This window comes from Sapajus apella, unplaced genomic scaffold, assembly GCF_009761245.1.
Source record: "Sapajus apella isolate SASKATOON/1434 unplaced genomic scaffold, GSC_monkey_1.0 scaffold6, whole genome shotgun sequence".
NCBI classification, from domain to species: Eukaryota; Metazoa; Chordata; class Mammalia; order Primates; family Cebidae; genus Sapajus; species Sapajus apella.
The window spans coordinates 40248285-40275287 of NW_022436946.1; the positions used below are offsets into that span (position 1 = coordinate 40248285).

The 27003-nt window shown below is 51.5% G+C and overlaps 3 protein-coding genes across 7 annotated transcripts in view; 2 read left to right on the top strand and 1 right to left on the bottom strand.

The window, feature by feature from the left end:
- The first annotated feature begins 6895 nt into the window (after positions 1-6895).
- Positions 6896-18829, top strand: MICAL1 (microtubule associated monooxygenase, calponin and LIM domain containing 1). Its single transcript, XM_032275061.1, is given in 26 exon segments — positions 6896-7004; positions 8375-8685; positions 8779-8986; positions 9252-9356; positions 10006-10110; positions 10219-10374; positions 10941-11041; positions 12079-12336; positions 12545-12660; positions 12851-12977; positions 13153-13234; positions 13762-13909; positions 14243-14433; positions 14631-14719; positions 14856-14897; positions 15137-15220; positions 15337-15505; positions 15806-15882; positions 16163-16354; positions 16356-16440; positions 16718-16812; positions 17045-17158; positions 17301-17394; positions 17589-17688; positions 17786-17859; positions 18552-18829. Coding segments are annotated over 25 exon segments (3219 nt in total). The 5' UTR covers positions 6896-7004; positions 8375-8427; the 3' UTR covers positions 18701-18829.
- A 129-nt stretch (positions 18830-18958) lies between these two features.
- Positions 18959-22150, bottom strand: SMPD2 (sphingomyelin phosphodiesterase 2). Of its 2 annotated transcripts, XM_032275066.1 has the most exons (10): positions 21726-22150; positions 21431-21527; positions 21247-21323; positions 20813-20906; positions 20577-20666; positions 20252-20334; positions 19992-20124; positions 19794-19898; positions 19454-19607; positions 18959-19357 (listed from the first exon to the last, which is right to left on the bottom strand). In XM_032275066.1, exons 1-10 carry the CDS (start codon positions 21773-21775, stop codon positions 18972-18974), a joined length of 1269 nt encoding a protein of 422 aa, XP_032130957.1. In that variant the 5' UTR covers positions 21776-22150; the 3' UTR covers positions 18959-18971. The 2 variants fall into 2 exon arrangements, with proteins under 2 accessions (XP_032130957.1, XP_032130958.1); XM_032275067.1 differs by lacking the exon at positions 20577-20666 and having other exon boundaries at positions 18960-19357; positions 21726-21867.
- PPIL6 (peptidylprolyl isomerase like 6) overlaps positions 21731-27003 on the top strand; it is a 48210-nt gene continuing 42937 nt past the window's right edge. For 2 of the 4 annotated variants that reach the window (XM_032275070.1, XM_032275071.1), the window contains exon 1: positions 22211-22418. In XM_032275070.1, coding sequence (XP_032130961.1) covers positions 22284-22418 — 135 coding nt within the window. In that variant the 5' untranslated portion in view covers positions 22211-22283. Of the gene's footprint in view, positions 22419-26281; positions 26378-27003 lie in introns of all 4 variants that reach the window. The other 2 variants (XM_032275068.1, XM_032275069.1) reach the window with 2 other exon arrangements.

A 27003-nucleotide genomic window follows, 5' to 3' on the forward strand; every position in this document is an offset into this window, starting at 1 on the left:
GCTTTATTTAATGCAACATTTGCAAATTTTTCAACATGTAAAAATATATTGGACATTTTACATTCTCTTCTTCATACTAAGCTTTCAAAATCTGGTATGTATTTTACACTTTCTACACATCTCACTTTGGATGCTAATGTTCATTGGACATACTTGGTCTGTATTTAGATTTCATACAATTTACAGTTGAAAACATTTTCATATCAAGTAGTTACAGACAAAAGTTTTTTTCAAGAATTGAAATATCGGTTTACAAATGTATATTAAAATTAATTAAAATTAAAATCCAGTTCCTTGGGACACTGTGCAAATGCTCGATAGGCACCTGTGGCTGATGGCTGCTGGGCTGGACGGCATGGGCCACCTGTTTCTAGCTCGAGCATCGGTCCCACCTATGCCTGAATTATTTGACCAGCTGTCAAAGAGAAACAAGAAAATGGTAGCTTTGTCAATCTAGCCTCTTTCTTTGTCCCAAATATACATTCTGCCCCTTGAATAAAAAAGTTCTGTGATTTGGGTACCCAAAAGAAATGTCACGAAAGTGCTTCTTATGTGTCCTTGAAAAATTACATTGCCAGCGCAGTGTTTCACAGTTCATTTTGCACTAAATGTGTACGATTTTTTAAATTGTTTTAACCAGAAATACAAAGTGTGTTTTTTAGGAAATAGAATGTTATGCTTTGGGGCTCCTGAAACACCTCATTTTGAAGGTGAATCTTTGGTTTTCTCCCAGTAGAGGGCCAGCCTTGGAATGATGAGCTCTTACTGTCAAAATCAGTTATTCAAGTGCTTGCCCAGTGCTGCTTGAAACTCACCTCTACTCTGTATTTTCTACAGTTGGTTCTTGTGTTATAAATGTTGTGAGCCAACAGATTAAATGATGCTGAGAAATGAAAAGAGATTCTCATTATAATTGCTTACCTAGGATTCTCATTATAGATGCTTATCTAGGTTTTCATAAATGGGAACATAATGTCTTCCACATGTAGAATCCTCATTATTGGCCAGGAGCCAAGCCAGGTGTGTTACACCTGTCTCATATCTTACTGGGTCTCACACAACTTCCATGTCGGCACACAGATTTACACAGCACCCTCTGGTTGGAGGATTCCAGTCACCTCTGGTCATGATTGGTATATTAGTTTGCCAGGACTACCATAACAAATACCAACAGACTGGGTGACTGAAAAAATAGTAAGTCCATGATCAAGGTGTCGTGGGGCTGATTTCTTCTGAGGCCTGCCTTCTAGTCATCTTTCCCTGCCTGTATCTTCACATCTTCTTCCCTCTGTCCTAATTTCTTTTAAGAACACCAGTCATATGGGATCTGCTCACACTAATGACCTCATTTAATCAACTCTTCAAACACAATCTCATTCTGAGGTACTGGGTACTAGGACATCAACATGTGAATTTGGAGTAGGGGATATAATTTACCTCCTAACACCTGGCATCTGGAGTCAGGACGGGAGCAGTGTCTGGGACGCACCTTAACCCAATGGAAGCATTTCTCAATCTGCATGACATTCTGATGAGGTAAGTAACTATTATGCCTGTTGTACAGATGAGAACATGGAGCCCAAAGAGAAAGTCTGTTGCCAAATGTCATACATTAAGTGGTAGAACCAGAACTAGGATACAGACTTTCAAAACTTTAAGCTGGATTTCTTATTACCAAGGTTAATAGAACCAAAAGAAAATGATAATTTTCTTATTAAGTAATTTACTTCCTACTTATTAAATAATTTATTTCTTATTAAAAATTATTTAGGCCGGGCACGGTGGCTCACGCCTGTAATCCCAGCACTTTGGGAGGCCAAGGTGGGTGGATCACAAGGTCAAGAGATTGAGACCATCCTGGCCAACATGGTGAAACCCCGTCTCTACTAAAAAAATACAAAAATTAGCTGGGCATAGTGGCACAAGCCTGTAGTCCCAGCTACTCGGGAGGCTGAGACAGGAGAATTGCTTGAACCAGGGAGGTGGAGGTTGCAGTGAGCCGAGATTGTGACACTGCACTCCAACCTGGTGACAAAGCAAGACTCTGTCTCAAAAAAAATATTATTTATTAATAATTTCTTATTTCCTGTGTCCCACTTAATGTAATAGAACCTTTTTGACTAAAATTGAGTGTCTGTGTCTGAAATTATAGCATACTTTTTTTTTTTTTTTTAAGTGGAGACAGTCTTACTGTGTTGCCCAGGCTGGTCTCAAACTTCTGTCCTCAAGCAGTCCTCCCACCTCAACCTCCCAAAGTGCTGAGATTACAAGCATGTGCCACCAGCATATGGTTATAAGCTTTTTACATAAAACAATAATAGTGAAAGTTATGATCTACAGAAATTCAGTAACTACCATATAATCATATTAGTGTTTCATTACTATTGATTTAAAGCTTCATCAAAATTTGCCAGTAGAATGAAAGTTATTAGTAAGGTGAAAATGTCTTATTTAACAGGAGCCTCTGTAAGCCCTTTTTTCAAATTTTTGAGGATATTTTAAATTAAGGGTAGGTTTGTTTTGTTACCCTGATAAGTGTTGAGGTAAAATTTCATCTTCAATTTCTAAACAGAAGCCTAAATTCTTAAGAATTGAAAGAAAACCCTTTGTCTTGCTTTTTTAAATAGCAGATAAAGAGATATGATCTGTAAAAAAATCTTGCCTTCATTTTGTAAATAGCAGCTCTCAAGGAGTGATGTCTAAAAGAAGCCGGAATGTCATGATAGTTTGTCCTGCTCTCAAATTCTTGACAAATAAACAGCAAAAGACTTTAGTTGGCTTAGTTGACTGGAGTGAGAGAGAGAGAGAGAGAGAGAGAGTGTGTGTGTGTGTGTGTGTGTGTGTGTGTGTGTTTCATTCTAACTTGAAACATAGGACATTAACAGCTTTAAAGCTCATTCAAATACTTTTTTCTTTTTTTTTTTTTTTTGGACGTAGGGTCTTGCTCTGTCACAGGATCAAGTGCGGTGGTAAGATCATGGCTCACTGCAGCCTCTTAGCCTTCTGAGTACCTGGGACCACAGGCATTCACCACCATGCTCAGATAAATTTTAAATTATTTTTAGAGATGGGATCTCACTACATTGCCCAGACTGGTCTCAAACTCCTGAGCTCAAGTGATCCTCCTACCTCAGCCCTCAGAGTGCTGGGAGTAGGATATAAGCCCTTGTACTCAGCCCACATTCTCGGTAATACAAAACATAGGAATTTAAACACGTTTTGATAACAGCAAGGGATCTTAGCTTTTTTTATGTGAGTCTGAAAAGTACTATATTCAGTATGAAGTGTGAAAAAAGGAAAAAATGTGGGCAGGGTCAGGGTAGAGAACTTTTATTCTGAATTCCTAATACCCATAATATGTCACTTTAAATATGAATTTGAAGATGATTTTCCAAAAGAATATGATTTTAGTTAATTATTTAACTGATCCTGAACATATTTGTGTGTTTAATCTTTGAAGCCTCTTAGGATAGAGTCCCTGTGTTATCTTCGAGTCTTGGAAATCATAATTGTGCTTTGACTTCTGGGGAGGGTATTGAGTAAAAAGCAGCATACAAAGGAATAAGGTGGGAAGGAAGAATAAGAACGAGGACCCCAGATTTGTGATTTACCCACTCCAAGCCGAGAGAGAAAGCTGGGCATCATTCTTGATGGGGCCCACCTCACCCCCACACCCAATTCATGGCCATGTTATGTCAGTTTCACGTTGAAGTATCTTGAATCCATCCACTTCTTCCATCCTCACTGTACACCGTCACTTGCCTGGACTCCTGCCAAAGACCTGATTAATCCTTTCTTCCACCTCCTGCTGGGCTTGCTCCACTGGAAGTGGTGATCTGTTTGGGCTCACCATTGTACCCTTAGCTTAGCATCAAACAGAGTGCCTTGCTAAATGAATAGATTTGCATTAGTTATTAAGATAAATATCACTGTGTCTCTGCTCTGCCTGAAATCCTTCTACAGTTTCCCATGGCATTTAGAATAAAATCTCCAATTCAGCTCCCTCTTGGGACCCTCTTCCCCATTGTGGTTTCCAGGCGCATGGGTTCCTTGCTGTTTCCCAAACACCCAGCTCTTTCCTGCCTGAGGGCTTTGTGGCAGGTGGTTTCTCAGCTTTGAAAGTTGTCTGCTCCCACTCTGAGTCATGACTACTATCTGTCAGAATTCAGGAATACCCTCTCCTGTCCTTTAACCTCAATCAAACAACCCTGTCACGTGCTCTCATGTGACTCTCTACACTTTTGGCTCAGACGCCACTGGTTTTACATCAGGGGCTGTCTCTGGCTATACTGCAGCCACAGCTTCCTGGCCCGGGACCATGGGTTTATTGCTTGAAGATACTGGACTGCAGATGCAAAGCCATATTATAGGGTGGCTTAAATATGTCACCTGCAGTACTAGGGACCCAGTTTCTGGCCCCAGGCCCATGAGATGAGAAATTGGGAGGTGACAGAACATGGTATGGGGCAGGGGAAAGAGAATCCTGTCTATGGCTCAGGTTTTTAACCTAGGCTACTGCTAGGTTTTACCATTTGCAAAAACATTAGAATGGAACTCTTAAAACTGACTTCATGTATCACCCACTTACTTGATCCAATATGAATTGGCCAATGTGATTATGCCAGTATTTTTAGTTCTGTATACACACAATTTGAATCATGACTCAAGATTCTAATTAAGAAGAGAAACTCTTGTAGTTAAATAATAAATAGCTTTAATAGAGATTTTTTTTTTTTCTTGGAAGAAATTCTGAGTAAACATGGTTTGGGTCTTCTAGTCTGTTCATTTCTTAGGCCAATATTGAATGATAGAATTTTGGAGTGGAAATGGGCTGAGGAGGCTGAGTAATTAAACTGCCTCCGTTTAGAGATGAGCAGACAGAAGTGTGGTGGTTGGTGACATCCAAGGTCACATTAGACTAGCGTGAAGTAAAGCTGGAATCCAACCAGACCTTCTGGATTCCAGAACAGTATATTCTCTCCTGCTTTATACCTCCATGTAAGTATTTAATTAGCATAAATTGAAACTCCAAGTCAGCAGTTTTTAGCACTGATGAACTCATTATTGTTCTGTGATCTTTTTTAAAGACAAATTTTATGTCATTCAGAGAGCCACATGACCCTGTTTGGCTGACGTCATTGAGTCAAGCCAGACTCCACTGAGCCTTTGCAAAGGCAGTAAGTGAAGCGGCTAGTTGTGAGCCATCTACTAGTGAAAGGGAAATGAGATTATTTTAGAGGCCTAGTAACCCAGCTGTAGTGGACTTTAGAATGTTTTTACACTATTTATTTAAATATGGGTGTGTCTGATATTCGGCAAATTCATTTCAAGCCAAATGATATGTCACACTCAAGAGCTAGGATGGGCCCAGCTGGGAGGCTGCCCTAGTTTTCTGAGTGTGACCTGGCTGAATTCTCTCACTTCTGGCAGAGAACAGGCATTTCCCCTTCCTTTCCTCCCCCTGCCTGCTTCTCAACTCAGCTGAGAAGAGTGAGTGTTAAGTCTTACTGCGTCTCAGAAATTTTCCAGATGAAATGCAAAGTGAGAATAAAGGGAGAGCCCTGTTGCCCCCCCAGCTCTTTATGGTCTCTGGATCTCAAGGACAGCAACTCTCTATTTATTCCTGGGTTTTATTAGTGTTTCCAGTGTAACGGTGTCACTTCCTCTAAACAAGAAACAGATTCTTAAAATGCCAGCCTTTCATGCGTCATTTTGGATCAATCCTGGTTGGGGTGGAGCAGAGACAGACCTGGGCCCCCAAACAGCCCTGCCACTTGCTGCGTGCCGGTCACAGAGCGTTCGTGACTCAGTTTCCTTTTTGGTAAAATGGGACTGTTGCAAGCACTGATGTTGAGGTAATATTCATAGGATAGCGTCAGTAAGTGAGACTCAACGTTTTGTTAATATTAACTAGCTGAATGACTGGACGAGTCCCTTCACTTTAGGCGCTGTTTCCTTATCGGGAATACGAGGAAGTTGATCCCAAAGGCCTCTCCAGCCCTCTTCAGAGGACAGTCCCGTGGGTCCTCACTCTAAGGCACTCTTGAACATTGAGGACTTCGTCTTTCTTCCCCACACCCCTCCCATTCCCCATCTCTTAGTGGTGGTCTAATCCGCCCCGCCATCCCCTTCCCTCTCACTTCTCATATCTATTTGGAAGCTGCAGATTGCTGAATTCCCAGGACTTTAATCCGCGCCCTTCGCCCTCGGCCCGGGCTTAGCGGCCGACCTATCTCAAGGGAGGTGCCCTCCGCGCTTGGATCCATCCTGGGCGTCAGGGCCATGGATCTCGAGGTGGGAGACGGGAGGAGAGTGCAGACGTTCCGGCGCCACTCTCGGACCCGCCAGCTTTTCCAAACTTCTAGAGGAGCCTAAGCGCCCTCTCCGCCTGGCGGTGGGAGGCAGCCAGCAGTCCTGGGACCGCGCGGGGGTGGGTGGTCCTCGCCTCGCAGCTGGGGAAGAGCTAGCCTTGCACGCGCAGGTGCCCCGAAGGAGCCCAGGCCGCGCAGCACCTGGCTCCCCGACCCTGGAACTCCTCGGTCCCCATCAGGTCAGACCCACAAGGAGGCCCCAGAGCCGAACGGGGTATCCGCAGCGCCACGCCCTTGGGCGCCACCCTGCAGGCGTGGGCGGGCCCTGGACTGTCCCCGCTGGAGGCGGCGCGCGGGGGGTGGGGATCCAGAAGTCATGAGATGCTAATGAGGTTTGAATTAGGCCCCGGCGGCTCCCCGCGCCCCTCGTAGAAGCCCACACTTTGCGGGACTCCAGGCGCACGCCGTGCTCCGCCCTGCATCCCCGACCGATCTCGGCGCTTCCGCCCCCACCCCGCCCTTCCACCAGCCCCAACTTGGTTGCCAGCCCGGCAGGAAGCGGCCCCCTTCCGGCCCCGGAGCAGCGGGTAAGTTGTCCAGCGGAGCCGGCTGTGCGCCCTGCGGCCGGGTGGGGTGAGGTGGAGCGGTTCCGGGGAAATGCGGCTTCGGGCGCTCGGGAACCACGGCTGGCAGGTCGGGCTGGTCTTCCCCAAGCCCAGCCCTGCTCAACCGGCCTCCGGACTTTGCCGTCCGGAGTGTCCGGGACCCCCACTGTTCGCGGCGCGGTCCAGCTCCCTCTTCATCCTTTCAGACCGCTCCACCCCTCGTACAGCCTTTGTCCTGGCGTTTCTAGGCCAGGTCGCCCCTTTCTCCCCCTTTGCCGAGGTCTTCCTCCTCCACTCTCCACCCTAGAAAGAGCTTTGCCCTTCCGTCTTAAGATTCCGTCTGCCTTGGTCTGGGCAACCCGCGGCAGGAGGCTTTTATCTCCTGTCTCGGCAAGGCGGCTGGGAACCGAGGGGCAGCAGGAGGGCGGAGGGGGCTGAGCCCCAGGAACCTGCCCCTACTGCTGCCACTCACTCTCCCTAACACTGCCGTGGACACCTGCCTCCTCCATACCCTCTGATCCTTTACGGGTCCCGCGTGAGAAACCCCCTCGGGCACTCCTCAACTAGCGTGGGAGGGGGCGACAAAGCGAGACCTTGTCTCCGGAGATTCCTAGGAGAGTGCTCCCGGGCGAACAAGGGGCGGGGCGGGATGGGGTCCATCAGGGAGGGGGGAACCTGGGCGGAGCGAACCCGGCTGCGGTAGACCCCCCAGCCCTCCCCACGGCCCCCTGGAGCAGGGCAAGTTCACAGGGGAAGTGTTTTGACCACAGTGCGTCAGAAATAGACCCAGGTCTCCGTTGCCCAGTCAGTTGCAACATCTTGCTGCTGCTTGTTGAGGTAGTTTGGCGATGGGAAGTGGAACCCACGCGGACAGAGGCTGTTTCTCTGTCAGGAGGCAAGTAGGAGTGCTGAGAAAAACTTTGTCCTTGCTAGGAGACACTTCCCATACCCAGCGTGGTACCGTGGCCATCGAGGGGCACCCAGCACAGGACGCGTTGGGGGAGGGGCAGGATATGTGCGCAGCAGCTGGGGTTGTGGGCATGAGATCTGTCCCTGCATTGCACGCAAAGGCGGACCTGTCCTCTCCACATCCAAGAAATCCCCCCACGCCCTGATTCCAAGGCCTAAGGAAGGCGGGCTAAGAATTCCTACCCCTACGGCTGGGAGATCCCTGGACAGGGAGGCTGAGCTGGAGGCTCCCCTCGTGTCCCGTGTGCCCTCTGTGCCCAAGACTAGTGTTTTTCACTTCCAAATTTGGCACATTTCACTTGGAGTGAACGGAACAGCACCTATCTCTGGAGCAGATGCTGGCAGGGAAGTGGGCTGGGAGGGAGGAGCAGAGCCGATCAAGGGTGAATCCCGAGCTCCCTGGGGATACCAGCCTGCTCTCTTCGCCTCCCCTTCCGTTTTATTTCTTCTGTTCTCTAGCCTCTTCCTCTTCTTTTTCCACCTCTCCAGCCACTCGCCTATGCCCAGCTGCTGCCCTCCCCGGGAGCCCCAGAGAGGCCTCCATGGCTTCACCCACGTCCACCAACCCGGCGCATGCCCACTTTGAGAGTTTCCTGCAGGCCCAGCTGTGCCAGGATGTGCTGAGCAGCTTCCAGGAGCTATGTGGAGCCCTGGGGCTGGAGCCTGGTGGGGGGCTGCCCCAGTACCACAAAATCAAGGACCAGCTCAACTACTGGAGCGCCAAGTCACTGTGGACCAAGCTGGACAAGCGAGCCAGCCAGCCTGTCTACCAGCAGGGCCGGGCCTGCACCAACACCAAGGTGGATAGGCGGTGCCTGGGATGGGGTGTGGAAAATGGGGGGAGCCAGAGGAAGGACAGGATGCCACACCCTCACTGCCCTGTGTGTTCACAGTGCCTGGTGGTGGGTGCCGGACCTTGTGGGCTACGGGCCGCTGTAGAGCTGGCACTGCTGGGGGCTCGTGTGGTGCTGGTGGAAAAGCGCACCAAGTTCTCTCGCCACAACGTGCTTCACCTCTGGCCCTTCACCATCCACGACCTGCGGGCACTCGGTGCTAAGAAGTTCTACGGGCGCTTCTGCACCGGCACCCTGGACCACATCAGTGAGTACCACCAGGTGGCCTGGAGGGGCAGGCGAGCCTGGGCCTAGAGGCAGGCCAGTAGGGAGCTGCTGAGCCAGCCAAGAGTCGAAGTGGACAAGATCCGTATCAGCCAGGTGACCTAGAAGACTCATGTCCCCCATCTGTAAAGTGGGCTTTTGGGCAGACTGATCTCTAAGACCTTTTCCAGTCTGACCAGGCACACACTGGTACATGGAGAGGTTGTGCTGCCCTGGGGTCCCTGTTCCTAATGTCCTCTCCCTTCCAGGCATCCGGCAGCTCCAGCTGCTTCTGCTGAAGGTGGCATTGCTGCTGGGGGTGGAAATTCACTGGGGTGTCACTTTCACTGGTCTCCAGCCCCCTCCTAGAAAGGGTAAGTATTTCTGTGCTCCCTGGAATCTCCCCTCCGCCCCCCCCAATCAAGAACTTGGCCCATCTGAAAAAGGGTGGGCCAGGGGACTCCTTTTTTTTTTTGAGACAGAGTTTTACTCTGTCGCCCACACTGGAGTGCAGTGGCAGGATCTCAGCCCACTTCAACTCTGCCACCCAGTTTCAAGCGATTCTCCTGCCTCAGCCTCCCAAGTAGCTGGGATTACAGGCATGGATAACCACGCCTAGCTAATTTTTGTATTTTTTAGTAGAAATGGGGTTTCGCCATGTTGGCCAGGCTGGTCTCAAACTCCTGACCTCAAGTGATCTGCCTGCCTCAGTCTCTCCCAAAGTGCTGGGATTACCGGTGTGTGCCACCGTGCCCAGTCAGGAGTCTCCTTTTCTAATAGTGTGGGCTTGGGCAAGCCACTCTGAGCCTCAGGTTGAGTGTCTGCAAAACAGGAATAACATTTCTTTCCTTCCCTGCCTTCCATGGCTGCTGTGAAGGTGTAATCTGATAGATGATATGTCATTGCTTTCTAAACCAGACAGTCCTTTGCACATTTGTATTGATGATTTCACTGGCTTGTCCTGAGAATACAGGGGCTTTTACGACTTCTACACTTTTGTGCCTCTCGTACCCCCTGCCCCAGGGAGTGGCTGGTGTGCCCAGCTCCAACCCAACGCCCCTGCCCAGCTGGCCAGCTATGAATTTGACGTCCTTATCTCGGCTGCCGGAGGTAAATTTGTCCCTGAAGGTGAGTGATGACTTCCCTCCAAGAAGCCAGCATCTTGGGCACCTCCTGGGCCTTTCTAGGCTGTTATAACTCCCCCTCCTGTCATTGTTCCCCTATCACTACCTCTAGGCTTCAAGGTTCGAGAAATGCGAGGTAAACTGGCCATTGGCATCACAGCCAACTTTGTGAACGGACGCACCGTGGAGGAGACACAGGTGCCGGAGATCAGCGGTGTAGCCAGGATCTACAACCAGAGCTTCTTCCAGAGTCTACTCAAAGCCACAGGTCAGGGACCCTCCTGCTGAATTTCCCCTCCTCCTGCCTGACTGTGGCCTGGCTCCTGCCTCTCCCTTCCAAACCTGTCCTCAGTGCAAGGAATCCTACACTTTTCTGTTTCATGGTCTCAGCAGCAAAGAAGGAACCTGTCCCCTCAGTGATTAAGCAGGCACAGCCCTAGTTGACCACTCAGCATGAAAAGTCTTGGAATCTCTCACAGATTAACCTTGGTGTGGGAGTTTTGCTTTATGCTCCTTTATGATTAAATATGAAAATGATACAAATTGAAGACAAAAGTGGTACTTCAAGAAGATGCCTATGTTTACTTTGGCTTTGCACTGCCATGTGACCAGGCGGTGCAGGTCTCCCAAATGTCCCCCACCCCAACAAGCTTCCCTCTTTGCTCTAAGTCCTCAGGCCTCCTGGGTCTGGGACAGATGGTCCTTTGTGTCATCAGGACTCGAGGGGTTCTATGCGTGGGGCACTCACTGCCGTCTAAGCTGGGATCCCAGCTCAGAGCGTCAGGCCATGCATAATCAGGAGACATATCTCCTGTCCCCTGCCTGTACCCCCAGGTATTGATCTGGAGAACATTGTGTATTACAAAGATGATACCCACTACTTTGTGATGACAGCGAAGAAGCAGTGCCTGCTGCGGCTGGGGGTACTGCGCCAGGTGAGGCCCAGTCCTGGCCAGGAATGGCTGGATGGTGAGCCCTGGGAGGCAGAGGCTAGTCTTGGACACAGCTGACACCTGGGTGTGGGGACCCTGTCCTTTCCTGCCTTTGTCCTGGCATTAAGTCCACCTCCTAAAAGTTCTTCTCCGAGGTGTGGTGGCTCACACCTGTAATCCCAACACTTTGGGAGGCCAAGGCAGGTGGATCACCTGAGGTCAGGAGTTCAAGACCAGTCTGAAAAACAAGGTGAAACCCCATCTCTACTAAAAATACAAAAAGCCAGTTTTGGTGGTGGGCACCTGTAATCCCAGCTACTCGGGAGCCTGAGGCAGGAGAATTGCTTGAACCTGGGAGGCAGAGTTTGCAGTGAGCAAAGATCATGCCATTGCACTCCATCCTGGGAGACAGAGTGGAAATCTGTCTCAAAAAAAAAAAAAAAAAAAAAAAAAAAAGTCTCCCCTGGGATTTACAAGGCAACAGGAATCATATTCTGGGCTAAATACCTTATACCAGCCACAACATGTCAGCTCCATGAGGGCAGGCATTTTTTTCTCTGTCTGTTTCTTAATGCTAACTCCCAATATGTGGAATGGTGCCGGATGTATAGTAAGCACTCAGTATGTATCTGCTGAATGAATGAACTAGTTGAGTGCCTACCATGTGCTAGGTACTGTGTTGAGAGTTAAATCTGCATTCTCTCATCTCATTCTCATGAGTACCCTGATAAATTAGGCATGTTGTCTCTGAGTGATAGACAAACCAAAGCTCTTGAATTCATGGCAAGTATATGACAGTAATGATATGGGCAGAACAGAGCCTGGGACACCCAGCAGCAGGGTGAGTGCTGAGGAGAGGGCTGTGAGAAGTCCAGGCCACTGGAATTCTAGTCCCAGCTCAGCCTTCAACTCTGTGTCGTCCAGGGCAGCCCCTTCTTCTCTGGGGCCAGTATGTGCACCTTCTGCACTCAAATGGGCAGCACTGGCCCACTGATGCTTCCCTCAAAGATCTCTGCGGTTCTGCTCTGTTGACCATTCAGGATTGGCCGGACACTGATCGGCTGCTGGGCAATGCCAATGTCGTGCCTGAGGCTCTGCAGCGCTTTGCCAGGGCAGCTGCTGACTTTGCCACCCATGGCAAGCTTGGAAAACTAGAGTTTGCCCAGGACGCCCATGGGCAGCCTGATGTCTCCGCCTTTGACTTCACAAGCATGATGCGGGCAGAGAGTTCTGCTCGCGTGCAAGAGAAGCATGGCGCCCGCCTGTTGCTGGGACTGGTGGGGGACTGCCTGGTGGAGGTGAGGGATTCAGGAGACACAGGGGTTTCATGGTTAGGGTAGGGAGCTGCCCAGTAGGGGGGAGGGGATAAAAAAGGTTTGCCTGTGGAGGGGAGGAGCTAAGGGCCACCTGGTGCAGGGACAACCCCCTCTGCTGTGACCTTGGTGGGTATCTGGGCTTGAAATGCTCCTGTTGGATTCTCCCTGAGCTGCTTCCTGTTCCCTGCAGCCCTTCTGGCCCCTGGGCACTGGAGTGGCACGAGGCTTCCTGGCAGCCTTTGATGCAGCTTGGATGGTGAAGCGGTGGGCAGAGGGCACTGAGTGCCTAGAGGTGTTGGCTGAGCGGTGAGACCTGAGTTGACGGGGTGTGAGCAGGGCAGGACATGTGACAAGGCTCAGAAAGAGGGGCAGGGGCGCTGGGTGAATAGATGGAGGCATAGGCAGAAGAGAAGAAAAGGCCTGGCAGTTCCTGAGGGGTGGGTGCTAACAGGTACCCTCCCATTCATGCCCCTGCCCTTTACCCTCACTCCCTCAGTGAGAGCCTGTACCAGCTTCTGTCACAGACATCCCCAGAAAACATGCATCGCAATGTGGCCCAGTATGGGCTGGACCCAGCCACCCGCTACCCCAACCTGAACCTCCGGGCAGTGACCCCCAATCAGGTCAGACCCCCGGCATCCCCACCAGGCTTCCCAAGCCAACCCCCTTCCCCCAGGTCAGGCCCTCCCTGCCTAGTCACTGCCCTTTGGGGTCAGTCCTACTCCCTGCAGGCCCTTACCTCTAGACCGAGGGGCTGGGTGGCCAGCCTGCCTCGACACCTCAGCTGGGCTGCCTTAGGTACGAGACCTATACGACGTGCTAGCCAAGGAGCCTGTGCAGAGGAACAGCGACAAGACAGATGCAGGGATGCCAACCACCGGTGAGCAGGCCTTCCTCCCGGGGGTGACCAAAATATGTACCACCCATTGAGGTCCAGGTGGACCCTCAGAACAGCTGCAGCCTCAGGACAGGAGCAGTGTGCCGGAGCACTCGTTGGCTGGTGGGTTGGCTGGGGGCCTGCTGGAGGAACAGAGAGGCAGCAGTGTGCATGCAGGCAGCAGCTGACTGCCAGTCTGAGCGGAAGCGCTTCAGTGTTTTAACCTCCGCTACAGCTGCAGCAGTGCTGGCAACCTCCCCTCCCCCAGTTGACAGTCTTCAGCCCACTATGTGGCCAGCTGCGATTTCACTTCGTTCATTCCTCTATTTTATTCCAAAAAGAGATTATAAAAAAGAACAAAAACAATTGGGATGAAGGAGGGCTGCTGACAGTGAGCTTTAGGCTGGTGCCCCAGTAAAGGTGGGTCCCTGATTCCTTTCCTACACACAACCCCCATACCCGGCAGCTGGGCTCCGTGTGCCGGGGATGGGGCAGAGGGGCCTTGGGCACAGCACAGCCTTCTCTCCTAGGGTCAGCAGGCACCCAGGAGGAGCTGCTACATTGGTGCCAGGAGCAGACAGCTGGGTACCCAGGAGTCCACGTCACCGATTTGTCTTCCTCCTGGACTGACGGGCTAGCTCTGTGTGCCCTGGTGCACCGGCTGCAGCCTGGCCTGCTGTGAGTCCCTGGCAGACCCATTCCCATGATCTCTGTGTAGGAGTTAGCACATCCTGTTGAGTCCTAGAGACAGTATTCTTCCCTACACCTGCCGACAGTCTTGTGAGACTCTAATGCATTCAGATAGGGGAGAGCTTTGTGAATGGCACAGGCCCTCAAAGTCAGAAGCAGCATCACTGGGTTGGGCACTGGGTAGCAGAGACTACACACCTACCTTCATGCCTTCTTGCACCCCAGCCGCTGCTTGCTGGCCCTCCCCTCCTGCTGGTCCTCCTCCCCTTAGTGGGGCTAGGTTTTTGTATCTAGTTGGCTTTTCTCCCTGACACCCCACAGGGAACCCTCAGAGCTGCAGGGGCTGGAGGCTCTGGAAGCAACTGCTTGGGCGCTAAAGATGGCAGAGCATGAGCTGGGCATCACACCGGTGGTGTCTGCACAGGCTGTGGTGGCAGGGAGCGACCCACTGGGTCTCATTGCCTACCTCAGCCACTTCCACAGTGCCTTCAAGAGCACGCCCCACAGGCCAAGTAACCTGGAGGGAAGGCGGGCAGGACGTGGGGGATGGGAGGTGGGAAGGATGGGGAAGTGTGTGTTGCAGAGAGCCAGAAGACAACCTCTGAGGGCCAGCCTAGGAGAGGTGTCCTTCAGGGTTGGAGAGTGCTGTCTGTTCTAGGGTACAGCATTGGCACCTCCATGGACACTGATGCCCTGGCTCTCCCCACAGGCCCTGTCAGCCAGGCCTCCCCAGGGACCTCCAGTGCTGTATTATTCCTTGGCAAACTTCAAAGGACCCTGCAGCGATCCCGGGCCAAGGTGGAGAGTCTAGGCGGGGTTGGAACTGGTCAGGGGTACCCAGTGGAGATCCTGGGGTGATGGTGAGGACATTCAGAAAGTAGGGAGGACGGGGGGCTCAAAACATCACACCCAGAGCTGTTAGGACTTCTTGCAGGAAAATGCGGAGGATGTTGGTGGCAAGAAGCTGCGCTTGGAGGTAATTCAGGCAGGGGCGGGTCGGTCTCTTACACCGAGTTTTTATCCCTTTTCCCGGTTCTGTCTTCCCTCTGCCCATCTCATGTCTTGCTCCCCACCTCAGGTCCTATAACCCCCTGATCCAGCCTCCCTGCCTAGTCTCACTCCCCTTCCCCTCAGCCCCTCCTGTTCATCTGTACGCGTCCCCTCCCAGCTGGCCCTGCCCCTCTAGCCCCCTGGCCTGAGCACATACCTCCTTAGATGGAGGCTGAGACCCCAAGCACTGAGGCGCCACCTGACCCAGAGCCTGGTGTACCCCTGACACCTCCATCCCAACACCACGAGGTGAGAGCCAGGGCCTCGTGTGCCGGCAGAAGCCTGGGGAGAGCAGGGCAGGGGTGTTTCATGGGAGGGAAAGAACTTTGCAGCTGGTCTTGGCTCCCCCTGACCCCATGTCCTAGGGGTCCATGCAGGCCGGTGCCGAGGACCTGTGTGCACTTTGTGGGGAACACCTCTACGTCCTGGAACGCGTCTATGTCAACGGCCATTTCTTCCACCGGAGCTGCTTCCGCTGCCATACCTGTGAAGCCACACTGTGGCCAGGTGGCTACGGGCAGCACCCAGGAGATGGTGAGTGGGCCTGAGAGACCTCCACAGAGACTTTGGACCTGGCCCTGCCTGGGGGACAAAGAGTCTGAGGTAGAGGGGCACAGGGTGAAAACAGGCTCAAGATGGCACTTTCTTCTCCCGAGCTCAGGGTCTTCTCTTTACCCTCCAAAGCTCCAGATGTGTGGTTCTAAGAACAGGAGGCTGGCAGAAATTCACCTGCAAATGTGCCTTGTTTTCCCCACCTTCCTTTGTAAACTTATTTTGTGTCTGGGCGCCGGGCTGCCCACACCAGATGCCTCCTCCCCTCTCCATTCTTTCCAGGACATTTCTACTGCCTCCAGCACCTGCCCCAGCCAGACCACGAGAAGGAAGGCAGTGACGGAGTCCCTGAGAGCCCGGTAAAAATTGCGAAGGCGTGTGTATGTGTGCCGGGGCAGGGGAAGAGGAGTGCCTTGCTGGGGGTAACTGAATGTCTTCCTCTACTAGGATGTAAGCTCTGTGAAGGCGGGGATGCCTGTCTTCTTACACTTCTTGCTCTCTCAAGTATCTAGAACACAGCCAGGCACTGTTTGTAAATGGTGTTAAGTGAATGAATGCCAAGGCTCACCTTTGCTCCAAAGGGGTGTCCTCCCCCTACCCTGGCAGGTCACTGACTGCCCCACATGGTGGTTTTTCCAGGAGCTCCCCACACCAAGCGAGAATAGCATGCCCCCAGGCCTCTCAACTCCCACAGCCTCACAGGAGGGTGCCAGTCCTGTTCCAGGTCTCAGCCAGCCCAGCCGTCGGCGGATCCGGCTCTCCAGCCTGGAACGCCAGCGGCTGTCCTCCCTTAACATTACCCCTGATTCGGAAATGGAGCCTCCACCCAAGCCCCCCCCGCAGCTGCTCCACCTTGGCCCGCCAGGCCCTGGAGAGCAGCTTTGTGGGTTGGGGCCTGCCAGTCCAGAGCCCTCAAGGTAACTGCCATCCCCGCAGATGTGCTGACCCAGGGTGGGACGGGGTGGGAGCATTGGCTTCCTGCAGAGGAATTCTGGGGAAGACAGAGGGAGAGTGTGGGGATCCCAGGCCATGGCAGCCTCTCCTCTGCTCCATTCTTCTCAGTTCCTCCCATGCCCCCCACACACATTCAAGTCTTTACCAGACTCGCAGGCCTCCGTCACCACCATGCTCTTTGTTGCCTGACTGGGGCAGGTGTTGGAGGCAGTTGAACTTCTTAGTTGTTCTTATTCTCAGTTCTTGTGGCCATGGAGAAGGAGGAAGAAGAGTGTCCCTCCTCCAGTGAAGAGGAAGTGGAAGAAGAAGATGTGCCTTTGGACTCAGACGTGGAGGTGAGTGGGCCAGCATGCATCCATGAAACGCTCTCCAGCCCACCACAGGAGAAACCTGCACCATGCTCCGTCCTCTGCACCTTCTCTCGGAATGTCTTCTCACTCTAGGCCTCCACCTTTTCTACCAGAGCTTCCCCCACTTTCAGTGCGGGTTCTTTTCTGCCTTTCCAAACAGCACTCCTATCCACCAGGGGGCCCAGGCCCTATCCCTGACTGCCTGACCCTCCCATAGGCCCTGCTGACCTTGGCCAAGACCTCAGGCACCATGAAGAACTACCCAACGTGGCGTCGGACTCTGCTGCGCCACGTGAAGGAGGAGCAGATGAAGAGGTTCCGCAAAGCCCAGGTGCCCAGGGGTTCCCAAAGTTCTGATGGGGTCCCCAAAGTTCTGATGGGGTCAGAGTTCTGAGACTGAGATCAGAGCTCCTTCAGCGCTCTGTTCTGGAGCAACCCAGAGACTCCTGGGTATCCTGTCTTGTACCCCTCAGGCCATCCAACGGCGACTACATGAGATCGAGGCTGCCCTGAGGGAGCTAGAGGCTGAGGGTGTGAAGCTGGAGCTGGCCCTGAGGCGCCAGAGCAGTGAGTGACAAGCTAGGACACCCCTCTGCCTCCTGGCACTGTATTCAGCCAGGCTCCAACCCATAGTCCCAACGGCTGCACCACACAGCTGACACACACCTGTAACCCTGATCTCCTGACATCCCTGAGCCTATGACTCCTGTGGCGCTGGCTGGAAGCCTCCTTACCGCTCCACCCATCTTCCTTCTTACTAGGTTCCCCAGAAAAGCAAAAGGAACTATGGGTAGGACAGCTGCTACAGCTCGTTCAGAAGAAAAACAGCCTAGTGGCTGAGGAGGCCGAGCTCATGATCACGTAAGGGAAAGGGGATGGCGACAGTGGCCCATGGGCCAGGCTCCAGCCCCTCAGGCACCCTAGAGAGCTCTGCTTCTACAATCCTTGACTTCCACAGGGTACAGGAGTTGAACCTGGAGGAGAAACAGTGGCAGCTAGACCAGGAGCTACGAGGCTACATGAACCGGGAAGGTAGGTGGGATGTGGGAAGAGGCAGACGCATCCCAGGGCTATGTTGCACAAGCCTCGTGATCTCAGATACTGACCAAGCAGCATGGTCCTGTAGTCTGTGTACCTCTGAGACAATTCAGGAGGAGGGGACGCCAAAGCCCCCTTCTCCCTTCAGTTCAATCAGAGCTACACAGTTGGCTTTTACACAAGATCTCCTTCAAAAAACTGCTGCTGCTCAGTAGTGCTAGAAAAGCACTGGTGTTGGCAACCCTCCTAATTTTGCCACTTAGGAAACAAAGCCCAGGTTGTAGAAATCACATAGAGGCCGGACCCGGTGGCTCACACCTGTAATCCCAGCACTTTGGGAAGCTGAGGCAGGCGGATCATGAGGTCAAAAGATCAAGACCATCCTGGCCAACACAGTGAAACCCCATCTCTACTAAAATATAAAAATTAGCTGGGCGTGGTGGCACACCTCTGTAGTCCCAGCTACTCGGGAGGCTGAGGCAGGAGAATTGCTTGAACCAGGGAGACGGGGGTTGTAGTGAGCCGAGATTGCGCCATTGCACTCCAGCCTGGTGCCTGGCAACCAAGTGAGACTCTATCTCAAAAAAAAGAAAAAGAAAAGAAATCACATAGGCTGGGATTAGGTTGTGGCTCTCCTGCCTCCCCGCCCAGTTCCCTGTTCTTTAAGCTTTGTCTCCTCCTTTCAGAAACCCTAAAGACAGCTGCTGATCAGCAGGCCGAGGACCAGGTCCTGAGGAAGCTAGTGGATGTGATCAACCAGAGAGATGCCCTCATCCGCCTCCAGGAGGATCGCAGGCTCAGTGAGCTGGCCTTAGGGACAGGGGCCCAGGGCTAGAAGAAGGTGGGCTGTCTGCCTTGGTTTCCACAAGGAAAACACCTCACCCCTACACAGTGCCACCCCTGTTCATCTGGGCTGCCTGGCAGAGAGCCTTGCTGTTTATAATTAAAATGTTTCTGCCACAAACACTGCCTCAGGTGGGAGGTGGGGGCATATATGGGGACAGCAGATGTGTAGGAGCCTTCAGGTCTGTAGTGTGACAGTCACGCTGACCCCTGGCTCCCACCATTGCCTCGAGGAAAAAGGCAGAGCCACTAAGTGCCAAGCTTTATTGTTCTTTATTGTTCCGCTCCTGCTGTCCCAGAAGTAGGGCTGGCTGAGGCTCTGGGCCCAGATCCTGGGCCTCCCTTGCCCTTCCTAGAACATGCTGGAGCTCAGCCTGGGCCCTATATAAGCCATTGGCCTCCTGCACATGGAAAAGGTAGAATGCACCTGCCCACAGCACCAGTCCTACACTGGGGGTCCAGAGCAGTATGGCAGCTTCCCTGGCCCCTCCTCCAGCCGCCAGGACACACAGCAATGCCAGGAAAAGCAGCCCCAGGCCAATCACATAGCTAGCGAAGGCGGCCCACCAGTGAGCCTGAGCCATGCCCAGACCCAGCTCCGTCCATGCCTCCCTTAGCACACTCATCAAAGGCAACCTCTCTGCTGGTCCTAGAACAGGGCAGGGCAGTAGGGCAGGAGAGAGTCAGAGTGGAAGGGCTGCTTCAAGTGGGGAAAGGGCCACGGGAAAGGGTGGGGGTGACTCACCATGGGTAGAGCTGGGGTTCTGCTGTGGGGGGCTTTGCTTCACACACAGAGTAGCCATCAGGGCTTCATGATCAGAGAGGGGGGTGCCACTGTGAGGGTCGTAGCCTGTAGTGGTTTCAAGACTCTTACAGGAGATGTAAAACCCAGAAACTGCCTAGGAAAAGTAAGGGCCAGAGAGAAGCTTATATATGAGGGCCTCTTCCCAGAGAAACAGCTCCTGGCTACCCCACTTTCCAGCCATCAGTAGTCCAAACTAGACTAGCTGAGCAAAGGATCTATATAGGCTGGTGGTAGACAGAGACACACAGCGGATGAAGGCATGTTGGGGGAGGAGCCTGGCCTTGTAAAGCACGTAGTCAATACGGATGCCAAAGGGAAACGGCTTCAGCTCCTGCTGGTTGACGTAGCAGTTCTTGGGCACCATCGTGCTGCCTTCTTCAGAACCCTAAGAGAATCATTGGCTCATGGTAGGATGTGGGGGAAGGAGGAGGGAGAGAAGCTGGAGATATGGGTGGGGAAATAACAGGCAAATCCTCACCTTGAAGTCCTGAGTCTCAAGGTAGGCATCACGAAGCCCTATCCACTCCTTCAGCAGGCAGCAGCCCAGGTCTTCAGGGTGCATGTTGAGGTCTCCACACAACAGAACCACGTCTGCCTTCTTGGATGTGTGGCTGGGGGAACCAGGCTGGTGAGGCAGGAGTTCTTCCCTCACCAGCTCTTCCCTGTGAGTGAGGCCTTGTTCACCCTCAGCCCACTCGGTCCCATCCCACTTCCCCTTTCAAGCTCAGGCTCACACACTGGATGAACTGGGCCAGTTCCCAAGCTTGGGCCACACGATGCGCTAGGTAGATGTCCTTTCGTCGATTGTATTCGGCATGGAGCTGAGCAAGATAGAAGAGATCACAGCAGGTAAGAGTGAGGGTCCCAGGAGTATGTCTGAATCAAGCCTATATCTGACACTCTCAGAGTGTTTGGTATAGAATGGATACAACTTGCCCAATGCTTCCTTATAAGGTCTTGCTCCCACACCTCACCCCCAGGCATTAGAGCTAGAGGAGTACCGTCTCAGCGTCCCAGGACAGGGCTGCATGTCCCAGCCCTAGGCACTGCCAGCTTCACTCACATGGGTCACATAGGCGTTGAGCACCACACCGCTTAGATGGAGCACCAGCAGCCCCACAGCCTTCCCACTGAACCAGTCACCGTGATGGATCTGCAGACAGAAGGAGGTGGAAACTCAGGGCACCACCACCCCCTTTCTGCCCATCCCCTGCAGCTTTCTCTCAGAAGGCTGCCTCCTGTAGCTTCTATTACTGGAAGTGGGGAAGGGAGGTGGAAGAGGTCCGAGGTCTGGCTTACCATGTAGGGGTAGCCATTGAGAGTGTAGACGTGCTGGGTGAGCTCCTGGATTGGGTGTTTGGAGAAGACACAGAGGCCACTGCCAATGATGCCGCTGAAAGCCAAGCCCTGCTTAATAACCAGAAGAACAGGGAGAGACACCCAGCCCTCCTCCCCTCCCTTGCCTATCAGCTCTGATCAGCTATTTTTTCTTTCTCTACTGCTGGGACTAGCCCTAGAACAAAGGCAACAACCTTGGGAGGAGTTTAAGGTAGCCAGATAACAAAGCTGAAATGGGCTTAAGTTATAGGACCTTCTTGGTTCACCCTTCTCTCACATCCAGAGGGAGAGGAGGCTGGAGGAGAGAGTGTGGGATGCAGGCAGGATACGGAAAGGCTGGCAGAGCCGAGAGCCTCCTGGGCTGAGAACAGGCTTCACGCCAGGGGGCTTCTCACCTGCGGAAGTGGTGTGCAGCTGGGTAGGTAGGCGACAGCTTCTGTCTCAGGTACTGGAAGTCCTGCTCACTCCACACCTGAGGGAAGGGGTGAGGATGCCTGCTTGGCCTTTCCCCAGAGGGACTGTCTGCCACCAGGTGCCCCCCTCCCAGCCTGGGTTCTGCGCGGTGCTGCACAGCCTCACCTCCTCCAGTAGAGCCAGGTCGAAGCTCTCCTTGTTCAGAAAGTCTCCCAGGCGTTTCATGCGGTCGGCCCGGTGTTTGCTCAAGTAGGGAATGCCCCTAAGGAAAGAAAGAGCGGGGCAAGGGAGGTGACTGCTGGGACCACGGGGGCTGGGGCCAGATGCGGACTATGGAGGTTCGGGTTCCCCCTACACCCTGAGAGCGTGGGATGGGACGGGGCCGTGGACGGGCGGTGAGGAAGCCTGCATGGGTACGAGCCAAAGGGGCCCCCAGATCGCACTCCGCGGACGCTCTCACCAGCAGTTGAGGTTGAAGATCCGCAGTCGCAGGGAGAAGTTGGGCTTCATGGCGGGGGCGCTGCGGGGGCGCTGCAGGGGCGCGAGGCGGCCAGAGCTCCCTGGCGACGGCCGCGGGGGGGACGGGGGCGGCCGCCGGCTCCTCCTCCCAGGGCCGTTCCTTCCTCGCTGGCGGCGCGCACAGGTGGGCACCAAGCCTGTGCGGCTTAGGCCCCCGCGTTCCCCAGGCAACCGGCCTGCTCGTCCCGATCCGGCCGGCCGCCAACCCGGAAAGGCAATCCGCTGCCGAAATCCGGGCGCCCAGGCTCGGCGAGGGCCGCGCGCGAGGACCCTGGGTGTCCCAAGAGCGCCCCCGGGCTGACGGCTGCCGGTTCCTTTTCCGCTGAGCTCGTCCCGGGCCGCCCAGCAACAGGCTCAAAGTTGAGGAAAGGCCCAGCGGCCACCGGCCGCCCTCGGCCCCGCCCCCGGCCCCGCCCCCTGCGAGCGGCAGGGGCGAGACCGTGCGGTTGCCCGAACAACGCGCAGTGTTTGTGCTCCCGGGGCGTCCCCGCGCTCGGCCATGGCAAGTCCGCAGCCCTGCCGGCCCCAGCACGGCCGGTGCGGCTCGCTCCCGCTACCCGAGCGGCCGTTGCAGGTGAAGGTGGTGGGACTCTTCAGCTGCCCCAACTTTCAGATTGCGAAGAGCGCTGCTGAGGTAACCGCAGAGAAACCTCCGTCGCGGGCGGCCCTCCCTGCTCCCCGCTCTCAGCCCCGAGGACTGCGGGCGCAGCGCCTCCTCGAGGCGGCGCGGGTAGAGGCTTCACGGGCGGAGGAATGGGCTGGCGTGTCCGGGCTGGGCAGCCAGGGGGCGAGTGTAGGGGGCAAGTTAGGGTCCGGGGGCGGGCGTTCGACTTTGCGACCTTTAAAGGGAAAACCGAGCGAAGGAAGGGTTCTGAACCGTGCTGGGAAATAAGGTAATCCCCTCCAACAGACACACACACACACGTCCACTGATTTTATTCCACGTCAATTTTTTATTGAATTATAGATTGTAAAATTTATGGAAAATGATTACTGTATAACTAGCAGAGTTTACAGCCCTCCTCCTTCCCCAAGCGATTTTTGTAAACTGTTCCTTCGGGGAGGAATTCTCTGAATTCTCTAGAGCCGTTACTGCATTCCAATTGAACTAGATGCTTCATGGATTTCTTAATAAATAGTTCACAAGTGCTTTGGAAAACCGTTTTTTTGTAAACACTCAGGATGGTATTAAAGGAAAAGCACTTGAGGAAAGTGGAAGAATTTGGCCAGATCAGTCATGCTGCAGCACACTTACAACCTGAAATGCAGCAGAAATGTAGATATGTATGAAATGTCAGAATGTAGAATTCAGCCCTTCTTATAGGGTTTGCGCCAGAGATGCTGCCCCTGCCAAGCTTCTCACCAAACCTCAACTTGTCCCCACGACCATGCCTTAATGTTTGTAACTCCTGAAATATCCAGCTGGATACTTGACAACAAAATGTTCCCAAATAGAAGACATTTTGGGCGTGGTGACTCGCGCCTATAATCCCAGCACTTTGGGAGGCAGAGGCGGAGTTCGAGACCAGCTTGGCCAACGTGGTGAAACGCCGTCTCGACTAAAATTGCAAAAAATCAGCCGGACATGGCGGCGGGCATTTGTAATCCCAGCTGCTCAGGAGTCTGAGGCACAAGAATGGCTTGAACCCGGTGGGCGCAGTTTACAGTGAGCTGAGATCATGCCATTGCACTCCAGTCTGGGTGACAGACCCTACCTGTCTCAAAATAAATAAATAAATAATAAAACAAGTGATCAGAAGTCTGTGAAAATAATACATGGATCATCAAATTAGAAATTGTGGTCTGTGTTGCTTGGGCAGATGGGATCAGCAACCTTTTATTACCAAAGTTAACGGACATAAAGTTAATTACAAACTTAATGTATTTAATGAGTTTCAGAGACTTTTTTTCTCGTTCTTCCTTGCTTTTTTTCTGAAGGCACATATTGTCTTTGACGACTCCACATTGTCATGAAAATGTTGGCGAGTTTTTTTCTGTAAAGTCCAGGCAGTAAATATATTAGGCCTTCTGGGCAATAGGGTCTCAGTCACACCTATTTAGCTTTGTCCTGTGTTTCAAAAGCAGACACAGGCGTGGAAATGAATGACAGCATTCCAGTAAAACTTTATTATGGACACAAAATTTAACTTGCATATAATTTTCACATAACATGAAATACAATTATTTTGATTTTTTTTTTTTTTTTTTTTTTTTCGTGGGGACGGAGTTTCGCTCATGTTACCCAGGCTGGAGTGCAATGGCGCGATCTCGGCTCACTGCAACCTCCGCCTCCTGGGTTCAGGCAATTCTCCTGCCTCAGCCTCCTGAGTAGCTGGGATTACAGGCACACGCCACCATGCCCAGCTAATTTTTTGTATTTTTAGTAGAGACGGGGTTTCGCCGTGTTGACCAGGATGGTCTAGATCTCTTGACCTCGTGATCCACCCGCCTCGGCCTCCCAAAGTGCTGGGATTACAGGCGTGAGCCACCGCGCCCGGCTATTTTGATTTTTTAAAACTGTTTACAAATCTAAAAATTATTCCTCTCCAGCCCCTGCTATAGAAGACACTAGGTTGAGAAAACAATATCTTTATTATCTTAATAATGTCAGTTTTCCCTTTCTTAAACTTTTACCTACTGTAGTTATATTCCAATATGAAAATTCAGCTAGTTTTTTTTTTTTTTTTTGGTAGAGGGGGTATGTTGCCTAAGCTGGTCCTCAACTCTCCTGGACTCCAGCAATCCTCCTGCCTCGACTTCCAGAAGTGCTGGGATTATAGACGTGGGTCACAATGTCCAACGTCTAGTTCTGTCTTAATAAAGAATATCTGAATATATTCTTAACCTGATCATTTATGAGCAATCCCACCTGCCTGATTAATTGACAAAGATTTAGATTTGTGTTGAGTGTTCCCTCATGAAGAAATAATAAATGTTTGAGATGATGGATATACTAATGATAAGTATACATTATATGTATTGAGACATCACTACCCCATAAATATGTACACAAAAGATTGAGATTTGTAGAGAGTAAGAATATTGTATACATTTTAATTTGAATGCAGTCCATTTTATAACAAATACTAAATTTTAAAAAGACATGATGTGTTCATTTGAAAACTGTTGGATTTATAGTTTATTCTAGATTGTTAGAAATAGCAGTCGACCTGCGGTATAGTATTGCCTCAAACTGAGAAGACACTGGAACTGAGAAACAGGACATGTCACCTGTTGCTTGAGGACAGGAAGAAATGGCCTGATTGCCATTGCCCTCTTCCTGAGGGTTCCCAAAGTGGGTCTCACTCACATCCTGGTTTTATCCACTTGGAATACTCACCCCTGATGACGTATGCCAGGCCAGTACCCCGTTTTGGACCAGACAGGGCCTCCAAGCACTGTCCCCAGCAGGGAAGGTGCCACCTGCAACGGCTGTTGCTTTTCCTGTTGGTCCATCTACTTCCCAGACCCACTCAGAAAAGGGGCCTGTTAATGCCTCACCTGCCTTCTGTTGCTTTAGAGGGAGACAAAGTATAACTAACATCAGGAACCAAGCCTGGAGTGCTAACCAGTAAGAATTTTCTGATTCCTACACACAATCCATGTCAAACTAAAACATAATCGGTATCTAAACCTAAACTGATTTTGTGTTTACTTCACTTTTTCCTAAGAGGTATAACCACAACAGTATCCTTTTGGTCATTCCCCATACATCAGTGAATTAAAGCAAGAACATTTATTTATTTATCTATTTTAGTTAAAGTATCTGTAGATCCACTGAGGTTTAGCAAGAGTTTAACTTAGGGAAAAACTAGTCCTAAGAGAAGACAGCAGATCACAAAGCTATTGGCGTTAACGCATTTAGTTATTCCTTTGTTTATTCGGTTGCTATGTATAGATTGGCTACTGTGTGCCAGAGGTTGTGGCAGGTGGAAATATAGGAAGACTAAGACATAGTTCTTTTTTTTTTTTTTTTGAGATAGAGCCCCACTCTGTTGTGCCCAGGCTGGAGTGTAGTGGCATAATCTCAGCTCACTGCAACCTCTGCCTCCTGAGTTTCAAGTGGTTCTCTTGCCTCAGCCTCCCAAGTAGCTGGTATTACAGGCACACACCTACCATGCCTGACTAATTTTTTGTATTTTTAGTAGAGACAGGGTTTTTGCCAAGTTGGCCAGGCTGGTCTTGAACTCCTGACCTCAGGTGATCCACCTACCTCAGCTTCCCAAAGTGCTGGGATTACAGGCATGAGCCACTGCACCCAGCCTCTAAGACATAGTTCTTGGCTTCAAGGCACTTATACATATAAGCCCCCTGGCCCAGGGAGCAACTTGGAGGGAAGCACAAGGGCCTCTGAGAACAAACAAGGAGTATCCCAGTCAGACTGCGTGGCCTAAGTCTGTGTTGTATAAAACTTCTGGAAACGCTGTAAAAATTGGGAGACATGATTTTGACTTTAAAAGAGAGCTAACTCTAAAATAATTCTATTTTGAAACCCAGAATCTGAAGAATAATCATCCATCCAAATTTGAAGATCCTATATTAGTTCCTCTTCAAGAATTTGCATGGCATCAATATCTACAGGAGAAAAAAAGGGTAAAGGATATTTGGGGTGTCGGGGATATAGGCAACAAGCCAAGTTTTGCCTGAATTATTTATGCATTGTTTTAGAAAAACTGAAAGAGTAATTTTAGTGTAACTAGATTTTATTTCTCTAAATTATGTACCTTTCCTAAATTATATTGTTTACCAAGCTGGGTTTTTTGTTTCTGAGACAGGGTCTCACTCTGTTACCCAGGCTGGAGTGCCGTGGAGCAATCTTGGCCCACTGCAGCCTCAACCTCCTGGATTCAAGCATGCCTCCTGCCTCAGCCCCCTAAGTAGCTGGGATTATAGGCACACACCACAATGCCAGTTAATTTTGTATTTTTTTAAAATTTTTATATTCTTTTAAGAGATGGGGTTTTACCATGTTGCCCAAGCTAGTCTCAAACTCCTCAGCTCAAGCACTTCCCCCACCTTGGGCTCCCACAGTGCTGGGATTATAAGCGTGAGTCACTGCGCCCAGCTACCAAGCTGTTTTTTGTTTTTTGTTTTTTTTTTTTTTAAGTACAACATTTACAGGATTTTCCTTTGGAAAGCATGAGATAAAGTAAGATCGATGGCGCCATTTACCGCTGAGGATGGTTAGTTATCCTGTCTCCCTGCACATCATTTATACT

What these genes read in the sequence shown, in the direction of transcription:
- SMPD2 (XM_032275066.1), bottom strand. Translation starts at nt 21,775, where the DNA reads ATGAAGCCCAACTTCTCCCTGCGACTGCGGATCTTCAACCTCAACTGC. An exon ending in TCAATGGCTACCCCTACATG is followed by an intron (nt 20,667 to 20,812) that starts GTAAGCCAGACC and finishes TTCTGTCTGCAG; the next exon opens with ATCCATCACGGTGACTGGTT. An exon ending in TTGAGACTCAGGACTTCAAG is followed by an intron (nt 19,899 to 19,991) that starts GTGAGGATTTGC and finishes TGATTCTCTTAG; the next exon opens with GGTTCTGAAGAAGGCAGCAC.